At 35.3% G+C, this 10581-nt stretch overlaps 2 protein-coding genes across 3 annotated transcripts in view; both read left to right on the top strand.

Moving 5' to 3' along the window:
• The first annotated feature begins 196 nt into the window (after nt 1–196).
• Nucleotides 197–5335, top strand: LOC128887447 (RNA polymerase-associated protein Rtf1). Of its 2 annotated transcripts, none has more exons than XM_054143308.1 (7): nt 197–403; nt 815–1073; nt 1188–1592; nt 1672–1912; nt 2019–2745; nt 2823–3090; nt 3181–5335. In XM_054143308.1, exons 1-7 carry the CDS (start codon nt 323–325, stop codon nt 3285–3287), a joined length of 2088 nt encoding a protein of 695 aa, XP_053999283.1. In that variant the 5' UTR covers nt 197–322; the 3' UTR covers nt 3288–5335. The 2 variants fall into 2 exon arrangements, with proteins under 2 accessions (XP_053999283.1, XP_053999284.1); XM_054143309.1 differs by lacking the exon at nt 197–403 and adding an exon at nt 433–615.
• Nucleotides 5336–6362: 1027 nt separating this feature from the next.
• The window catches only part of LOC128887452 (cofilin/actin-depolymerizing factor homolog), a 6986-nt gene continuing 2767 nt past the window's right edge, over nt 6363–10581 (top strand). Inside the window, exon 1 of the mRNA XM_054143331.1 lies at nt 6363–6681. Within this exon, the coding sequence (XP_053999306.1) occupies nt 6679–6681 (3 nt within the window). The 5' untranslated portion in view covers nt 6363–6678. The remainder of the gene's footprint in view (nt 6682–10581) is intronic.

Raw genomic sequence — 10581 nt, forward strand, 5'->3', positions numbered from 1 at the left:
AAAATCAACGAACGAAATAGGTGGATAATTCGTGAATTACGAGAGAAAATATGAACATTATTGGAAGGAATACTTTATTATTTTACATATCAATGAATTATGTACAAAAATTTTATGGAATAAAATGTGCAGTTCAACTTTGTTCAACTTTGTCACTAGGTTGAAGAAGTAAGTGGCATTACGTTGCCATGTTGTCGTTGATGTTTAACGTTTTCGGTTCTGCGCGGTCTTCCTAGTTTATTGTATCTTGTATGACGTTAGATTTGTCTTTGTCAGGAGGGCGTGCAATTTTCACGATCTCCGTGTGCAATTTCTCGTGACGATGCCAAAGAGGAAGAATCAGGCTCTTATAGACTCTGATAGTAGTGGCAGTGCATCGGAAAGTGGCTCGGATTTGGATAATGTAAATGATATAACCTTACATAAAAATCTCATGTCGCGTATTTTTTCTGTTTTACATTTACGATGAATTTCTTATCTTCGAATGTCGAGCATGCGGATTTCAATAGTAAAATTGATTACATCGTATCACCTCGTATACATTTCAATCATATTACAAGAAACGACGTGCAAATGAAATATTGCTTTACATAACCTCTGTTATACTGCTAAACGGTACACGCACAAATTTGTATATATATAAAAACATGTTCACTTAATTTTCAAGAGTAATTGGCTAATGTTTAAACCAAATGGATGCTACATGTAAAATTCTTTTTTCTCGCAATTCGTACTTTACATGTGTATATCAGAAATTTGTTTGCTGTATAGAAAACGTTTGATCTTTTTATTAAACGTTTATCTCTTGAATTAGGACTTGTTATCGCTCGCTAAAAAGAAGAAAGGAAAAGCTCAAGATGATTCTCAATCTAATGAAGACACAGGTAATGCTAAAAAGGACAGCAAAAATAATTCAGACACATCAGATTCGGATGATGATTGGGGTGCAAAGGCTGGTAAAAATAAGAAAAAGAAAGTGCCGACTAAACGAAATAAAAGAAAGATGACAAAGTCTAGCAGCGAGGAGAGTGCTAGTGAAAAAGAACCTGAGAAAGTCTCTGAACCGGAAGAAGGTAATTATGTGCATCAATGTTAACCACTCAACATTGTGGATAAGACATGAATAGAGATTGAAAAAGAGATTGGAATTCTATACAAAAAATTAAAAAGTACTTTTATACTTTTAGGAGAGGTTTCAGACTCAGATGCCAGTGTTTCGGATTCTAGTCAAGAGGAATTCAACGATGGCTATGATGATAAGTTGATGGGTGATGCTGAAGATCAAGCAAGGCTTGCTCAAATGACTGAAAAAGAACGCGAACAGGAAATTTTTAAACGTATCGAACAACGCGAAATTATGAAAACAAGATTTGAGATTGAAAAGAAATTACGAATGGCCAAGAAACAAGAATTGAAAAAACAAAAGGAATCGCGGAAGAAAGAGAAAAGTGCTGAGGAGAGGAAAGTCGACAGAGCTCCAGATCCTAAAGAACGAAGTAAAGATCGTAAAAAAACTATAGAAGAGAAGCAAGATAAAAAATTCCATGCAATGTCTCTTCTAAAAGCAAGGAGAGAAGAGAAGAAAGAAAGAGGTAAAGTGATTAATAAATTATCGACGATTTTTATCCACTCATCGACGGTTTTTATAAATATCTTCTGATCTTCCAACAGAGGAAAAAGAGAAACAAAGGATAGAACAACAGCAACAACAATCAAAGGACATGGAGGAAGAAGAATTGGAAGATGATCACAAGGGTGGCGCAAATAAAACAAAGCTTAAAGCGTCTGATATTTATTCCGATGATAGCGGTTCATCGGATAGCGGTGAAGACGAAGAAACCGCTAAACCATCATCTCATCGTAGATCGTCTTCAAGCGATAGCAGGGATTCCGATTCCGATAACGATAAAAAGTCAGTACCTGTTTGTTTGTTCTCTTTTTTTTTTATTATTATCATTTTGGAATAATTTTTAAACGACAGCGATTTTTGACTGACGATCGCGTACGTAACTTTTCAGGTCTGTTACTAGTAATAAAGCCAAACCGAAGAAACCAATATATGTCAGTACTAAGGAAGATCTCAATAAAATTAGATTATCTCGTCACAAAATGGAGAGATTTGTACATCTACCTTTCTTTGATAGAGTAGTACAAGGTTGTTTTGTTAGGATTGGTATTGGAAATAACAATGGAAAACCCGTTTACCGAGTAGCTGAAATAAGCGGCGTCTGTGAAACAGGGAAAATTTACCAACTCGGCGGTACAAGAACAAACAAAGGATTGAAATTAAGGCATGGAGCTCAGGAACGCGTGTTCAGATTAGAATTTGTATCGAATCAAGAGTTCACTGAGTCTGAATTTTTCAAATGGAAGGAAACTTGCGCTTTGCAAGGAATATCCATGCCCACGTTCGAAGAAGTCGATCAAAAATTAAAAGACATTAAGGAAGCCTTAGTATATGAATTTAAAGAAGAAGATATAGAGAAAATTGTACGGGAAAAAGAAAGATTTAAACAAAATCCATACAATTACGCAATGAAAAAAGCACAACTTATGCGAGAAAGAGACGCAGCTAATTGTAGAGGAGACGACGAAACCGCCAGTCGTCTTAATCAAGAATTGGGCGAGCTCGAAGAACGTGCTTCAGAACTTGATAAAATGCGCACCGCAACAATATCTAGTATATCTTATATTAACGATCGTAATCGGAAGAAAAACGTTGAAGAAGCTGAAAAAGCTATTATGGTGATTTTATAATATTTATAATTAATAAATTAATTAAGTAATAAATAATAAATTAATATATACTTTGTATATTATAGGAAGAGATTAAAGCTAATAAAGGTAAAAAGGTGGACGACCCATTTACCAGACGAAGTACAAAACCAAGAATGGTTTATAAACCAGAAGATGACGAGATATCGTCAACTGTTCCAATAAATGACAAAACAACTCCTCAACAAACGGAATCAGTAACAGTAAATAGCGAAAAAGAAAACGGGCAAGAAACAAAGAAAAAGCAAAGTACCGAGGACCTATTTAATGCTCATGATTTTGATATCACAATAGATTTGGAAGTACCCATTCCGAGTAAGTTGCACACAAACATTTTTATTAAATATTTAAAACACTAATATCAAACAAAACTAACATGAATATAATATATTTTTTTTATTTTAGATAATCCCGTTAGTGTATTACCGAAACCTATTAGTAATATTAAAGATACAGGACCTCGACGCTCCTTAAACTTAGAAGATTATAAGAAAAAACGGGGACTCATCTAACGTTCTGTTAGCTTTAGAAATCAGAAAAATTTTGCAAGGCTAAGTTTTAAATATTATCGTGTAGTTATCTAAGCGTACATCTTAGTCCTTCAATGATCTGATTAATTGTAAAAACAAGGAAAAATCTTGTAACAATTGACTGAGAAACTAACTTATCTATAGTTCTCATATAGCGTTTTCTTTTTGTTTTTCATCTTTATATTATTATTATAAACAATAACTCTATTTAAAAAAAAAAAGGAGTGGTTCCTACCATATAGTTATTTTTGCAAGATCATAGTTACTGTGCATTCTATGCAAATGAATGCAATAAAACATCTTTATTCTTTGAAGAGCACTGTTAAGGAGTACTTAAAGAAAAGTATTACGATTTGAATTATTTAAGAACTTTGTAATTGCATTTGTTCTCCTCTTTCCATATATGACTTTTTGATCGATTATGTATTCATTTCGTACTTTTTAATTTTCCGAAGTAAAAAAATAAATTTTAAACGAAAAACCATATATTTCTTATTTAAAAATTATTCTGAACAGATAATTAAAAATAAATATTAATAAACGGTCACCGTATGGGAAGTTATACAAATTTAAATTTAGTGAAAATATTAATTATGTACACAATGGTTAAATGTGTAGTATGACCTACATTACAAGATAACTATACTTCTGAATATTTTTGTATTATTCTGCAGTGTCTAACAAGCATTATATACACTGCTAATTACTGCCAATATTATTTGACTATAGAAGCTTCAAAATATGTTTTACAATAAAAATTTGTACATATTCTCTAAATAATTCAAATAATTTAAATGGCTAAATTCTTATATATATATATTTCTGTCTGAAAGAATGACAAAAACATGTTTTAAATGTATTCGTTTTGTTTGTCTAGTTAATTAAATAATTATTGTTAACTCGAATCTATCAAATTGGATAGGTATTAAATAATTACGCTATAACGATGATTTGGCTAGTATCTATAGACAATTAGGTATATTTTCGTGTATTCTATTTATCTACTAAATTGTTCTTTTTACTATATGATCATAAATACGATGTCTTGAATAAATAAAGTTTTATACTTTTCATTAAAAAGTATGTATTGTTTAATACTTATTTAAGGTTAATTTAGGTAGTAGGAAAAAATAAGTACATATTTATTCGAAAAGATTTAAGTTCAACCGTAAATTTTATTTATCCAAGATGTCGGAACATCCGGTATAATAATTCGCAAATATTATAAATACTTATACATATATTAATACAAAATGCTAAGTAGAATGTATTATCAAAATGCAACATGTGTTTAACATTATCCGTAAATTTGCCAAAATTGTACATATATGTATCTAAACAGTATACTATTAAAAAATTGTAGAGAAATTCATATTTTTATTTAGGTATCGAAAATTTTACATTTATAGTTTTAAGAGAGTAAGAGTTAATTAGATTATTGGCAAGACAGGACAACTTCTACATAGTCTTATACTTTTTCTCGTTTATAAATGATGCTTTAACAACTAGACTAAGATATATGTCATCTACAATACTCAGTTTTTATATGATACAACATAAATTATAAAATAAATTTTCATATATTTTTAATAATTGTTAACATGTAAATTTGAATTGTCTTCTAAATCTTTAATGTAATATTTCTTTTGCGTCAACTAGCATCGATTACTACGGTCGTCAGTTAGAATATATCTTGTCTCAGTATTTTCTAATCTATAGTTTCTCTAGTTTGTTATGCTTGTAGAGTATAACTTAACTATTTTAGCTATATTGTATATTGTCTACGATCTAAGATTAATAGTTTTATTTAAGGAATCTGTAACGAAGAAACTACAAAAAAAAATCTTAAAATGTATTAAACATACTTTAAAGATGTATAATTGGTAGCAGTATTAAAGTAATATCCTATTTATATTCCATAATTCTTCGATTACGTACTTGGCTACATCTTATAGTTCGCACGGATACAAATTGCGTTTAATCATATATTGTCATATCTAAGGTGAAATATATTTATGTGAATATTTTAATGTGATTTATTTGTGAGTGTGACGTACTCATAATTACCGTCTTGTCCAAAATGACATGGAAGTATCGTTGGTTACGAATTGTATTCGAAGCCATTAGTGTTAAATTTAATTCCAGTGTTACATAGATTACTGAATGCGACAGATGTATGTAAAATAAAAATTGTCAATGGTATATGAAACAAATGTATACTCAACATTTTTTTTTGTACGTTTATCGATAAAGCGTATTTGAGATTGCCGCCTTTCCGATACTGCGCTGTCGCGTATTGGCGTGTTTTCAACCTATCAAAAATGTTCAGGGCAGGCACTACATGGTAGTCCTTCAAATTATGAGTTGGTTACTTTTTCTTGTTAATATAGCGTAATTTGTTCAGTCTTTACTTTCTGAGGATAGAAAGTTATACTCAGATAGAATAATCGTATTTTCCTTATCAATGAATACAAGGTTCGTTAAAAATAGTAGATAGAGGAGAAAGAAATTGTCAAGATTAAAACATGATATGATAATCATAGAAAATTTGTTTGTTTTTCGAGTGCCCCAAATGGAGTGTATTTATTTGCTTCCATTTAGCGTCGGCCCTGACGACGTTGCGCGTCGTGCGCACGGAAAATATGCGGCATGCGCACGGAACGACACGCGACGTCTGTATGCGGTCGCTTGCATGCCGCTGCCCATATAAGGTAATTTCCCCACGTCCCTCGCGATGATTGGCCAGCGTGACCGGCAGGTCGCGTCGATGATTAATTCCCGCAAATTACATGTCATTGCTACTCGAATCGGTTCCACGACGGTTCCAACGAATCGGTGATTTCACTGATCGACCTTATTCTCAAGGTAATCCGCGAGAGAATCGTATTCCAGACGAAATTAAGAGCCACGCAAACGACCGGCAGGACCGCAACGCGCGACGCTTGCGCACTGTAATAATCCTACCGGCTCGGTGAAAAAAATTCGCGCTCGAATCATATTTAATTCGTTGCTTTCTCGTGAAAAGAACAGGACACACGAAACCTGCGATTCCGTTAACGACATTTCACGGAAACGGCGTACGCGAATTTGATTACGAATTTTTGTTAATCTAGAAACCGGCCAATCAAGACGGAGTTAATCAGAAGTGCGCGCGCGCAGGCGTAGGGATACAGGATTCGCAGAAAGCTAGGCTACGAGAGGAGCCTCCCTTCCCGTTCGTTCGTTCGTTCGTTCGTTCGTTCGTTCGTGAGCCGCGACCCCCGCGACTGGACACTGCGCCTATCCAGTTCTACCAGAACCTGAGGGTCTCGTGAAAGTGTAGGTTAAAAGTGCTTGTTTACGTGATTCTTCTCATCGGCTACGACATCACGAAATGGTAAATATCAATACTGTGCATGTATCTACCAAAATATGTCAACGATCCTCCGGGAACCGGTACAGGGACGGGTTACTTTGTGGTTATGGCCGAAGCAAACGCGCCGGTCGCCATTTCTGTCCCGGCAATACGCCGCGATTGGCGACCGCTTTCTTCGTTTCGGCCACACCGATCGAACGATTTCGTTGTTATTAACAACTCGCCACGGAATCCTCTGTGCTATCGATTTTTACGTTTACAACGAACGACCACAAGCAACTACGACCCATCTCTCGCAGTAGGTGCAATTTTACGTGCCAATCGCGATTCCTTGCTTCCAGGAAACGGATGATTCATTTCCAGCTTCGCGATAGGACAGTTAGTGACTCGAACAGAGCAACTATGATCGGTGACGGGAGAAAAAAAAATAACTGGCAACATCGATTGCAGAACTTTTTCGGGATTAGCGCGGAACGTATCGAATTCGTAATAGTCAAAACTTCTAATCAAAATCGAAGCCGGAACCATTCCTATCGGCTCATCCCCGCCGAAGAAACCGCTCCGCCTCGACGTAACTCTACGTTACAAAACAAAATATGGCATCCCCTGTGTCAATCTCCCCTCTCCTCCATTCAATCATTAAATTTTGTCGAAAATTTGATCAAGTCGATGTCTTATGCATCACGCCAAATTTTACGATTTCCCGAAGAACCGCTCCTGAGATATGGGACAAAACAAGAGGCCAACATGCATACGTGCAGAGGTTGGCCGAATTTTATTCGAATGATAAGTAGTGATTTATTTACGACGTTTATTCGATGGAACAGTCGTACAAATAAGTTCCTAGTCGTTCAACGTGATACATAATTTCATTTTACAATTCAATCTGTAATTAGTATTTAACGTATAACGGCTAAAAAATTGTTTATTGCTTATTCGTTATTTGACATTTTTATCTGGATAAAATTTATCGCCAAAGAGCAGAAACTCGATGTCGTGGTGTAACGTATCGAGTCGCATGGCAATCCTCGGTAAATTCTTTCAATTATCGCAAATGTTTTTTTGCTAATTGTGATACTTTCAACGGTAAATTTGTCGACGTCGACAAAAAAATATATACATGTCGAGTTAAGTCACCTCCTCCTTTTCGAAGTCGGTTAAAAATGATTTCTTTTTGTTTTTCTACATAATTTTGTGTCAAGTCTCAAGTTGAAAAAGGGTTTTTTATGTTGGCCATGTTTACAAAATAAATATAAAGCCAAGTCTTTTTCACGATTCTGTTATTGGCTATTGGATTAAAAAACTTATTTTCTGTTGTCCTCTAATTTGACTAGAATTTCGTTCAACTCTGCAAAAGACATTCTAGGACTGTTTCCATCGTATAATTTCATCACCGGCTCGAATATTTCACGAATTTGCGTCGTAATTGCCAAACATTTATGCAACGAACATGCCTTACGCCAGATCTGCCGTTTTCCTACGATCGTATCGATTCATGTTTCGTATTGTTGAATCAATTTATTCGCTCGACTTTCTTTCATCGTGCAAACTACTTATTAAGGAGGAGCGCAATGTGTAATTTATTTATAGATAAATCCACTGCATCGCGGAATATTTTCGTTCTGTCATATGCTACGTTTATCAGCGTTATCTATTAGCTGCAGATACCTTCGATACAGAGAAACTATTTAAACAGTTATCGTCACTTATCGTTACTTTTTAAAATAAATGTTATAAGGGACTTATTTAATATTACATTTTTATATATCATTTTGTATACATATCAAGTGTAAGTATAAAGTTATCATGTACGTAATCTCGATAAATTAATTGTTTGAAAGCTTTCGAAAATTCAATGATAAATTTTCTCCTAACACGATTACTCATGATATATGATACCACAGCAAGGAAAGTGCTGATTATTAATCTTCGCAATTAAATTTCATGACTTAAAGTTTTGCAACCTTGGACACGCATGTATCAAAGTTCCGGAAGAATTGCTGGTGTTCCGTTTCCGACAATGTGGCGACAGAGTATTAACCATGTGAAATCGTTGCAATTAGTTGCTACCGATTTTGAATACATTTGAAATATGTACGTTAGTTATCGATAGACGTTGTATCCTTGGTAATGAAGAGCTGAGTTTCCTTGCGAAACTAACCCTCTCCCCTCTCGGTGTCTAGCATCGAGGATGACAGTGAACTACAACAGAAGTTCTGGTAGAGAGGGAAAAATTCAATGAGCCCGTAAGGAGGTCGGTTCTTGCAGGCCAGTGACTCTCAAAGTTCACTGACGCCTTCGTAAACGTGGTGAATAAAGCTGATTATCTTCGACACTGCTACGGTCAATCTTGTTCGCTGTTGCTTACTCGCATGGTCATATATATATTTCCCCCATTCATGTTATCGATCGAAAATAACGGTTTCTAACCTCTCTCGTTTAATTATTCGGATTTCTCCGTGCGTTATTCATGGCAGGTGATTCAAATCTTTGCGATGCAATACCGATGGAAACACTAAAATGTAAACGATTTAATTGGCGCAGTAGAAATCGAAGACTAGAAGAGATGGAATCTGAAACTCCGTGTACGTGTATCGGTCAGAAATGAGCCAAATTTACAGCGATTTATTCGATCGAACAGTTCAGTTTCTTATTCCACGAGTAAGAAATCAAACATTTATTTTGTATTCGTTCGAAATTTATTTCCAGATAATTTATTTCAATAAGTGTATCACTGTATACACTAACAGATTATGTATCTATCGATTTCGTTTGATCGTTTGCTCAGGCGATTGTGTATGAAACTGTACATGACCGTACACGTAAACGACCAGTTTATTTGCCAGTCATACAACCAAGTATATCGCTCCTCGTCGATGAATCATCTTCCGTTTGACCTTGTGCCACACACAAGAGTCGTTTACAACAACGCCCTAGAGGGAGCCAAGTCTGGCCCTAACCGGCATCCCCTGTCGTGCCAGAATATCGACCGAGGGATTGCATCCTCCATCTACTGGCTATCCTCCAACCACGTTACACTTTTCGTCGGACCCTTTCGCACCCCAATCGACCCTTACGTTCATTGTGCTACAGTAGACAAAGCATTTGCCGTTGGTTGAACTGTATTCACAATGGAATATAATTACCAATCTGTAAAAATAAATTAATTCAATGATTTTGCTATTTGTTTGACGCCTTTCTTTCACAGTCTGCGATTTATACAAATTCTGCTTTGTTCAAATAGATTACTCAAGACTAAGTTGACGCCTCGCCGTATAATAATTGTAACTTAATCGTAGTCTTAGCAAGCTTTATAAAAGCACATCCAAAAATGTTATACACATCCTCTTGTAAAAATATAATTACCGAGCTAGTTACTGAGATAAGACAAGAATCGATAATAGCATCGAGTGCCTCATTATACCGATACAAAGCGGAGCAATATTTTTTTGTTATTAATCCCTTTCTCGATTATCAAACACAAAAAGAATCGTTTCACTTCTCAAACGCAACCTGCATTAGTTAAAAACGTTCACACCAACCAATAAAGAGTTTTAGCTTATTCGAATGTGCATCCGTTGGCAAATGATCCGCTTTTCCTTTAAATATCGAATTACGTTTCGCACGACTAATTTTAGAAATTTTGCAATTCCTTGTTTATAGCCGCGAATCTCTTTTGTTTGTATCCACGATTTCGGTCGTCCCACGTTCGCCGATACGCCAATTAATTTTTTTTCTTTTTTACTATCTGAAAGCGTCGATCCTAGACGAAAGCTATTCAAAAATAACTATCCCACTTCGAACTTTTCACTCTGCGCGTGTCGCGTATCTGTGGCGTTACCACTCTCTCTTCTCTCTCTCTTCTCTCTCTCTCTCTCTCTCTCTCTCTCTCTCTCTCTCTCTCTCTCTCTCTCTCTCTCT

The sequence above is a fragment of the Hylaeus anthracinus genome, unplaced genomic scaffold (assembly GCF_026225885.1).
Source record: "Hylaeus anthracinus isolate JK02 unplaced genomic scaffold, UHH_iyHylAnth1.0_haploid 11989, whole genome shotgun sequence".
NCBI classification, from domain to species: domain Eukaryota; kingdom Metazoa; phylum Arthropoda; class Insecta; order Hymenoptera; family Colletidae; genus Hylaeus; species Hylaeus anthracinus.

Bases quoted from the DNA above. Each gene is read 5' to 3' on its own strand.
- LOC128887447 (XM_054143308.1), top strand. From the start codon at position 323: ATGCCAAAGAGGAAGAATCAGGCTCTTATAGACTCTGATAGTAGTGGC. The intron at 404-814 runs GTAAATGATATA...CTCTTGAATTAG, and splicing joins GTGGCTCGGATTTGGATAAT to GACTTGTTATCGCTCGCTAA. The intron at 2,746-2,822 runs GTGATTTTATAA...TGTATATTATAG, and splicing joins AAGCTGAAAAAGCTATTATG to GAAGAGATTAAAGCTAATAA.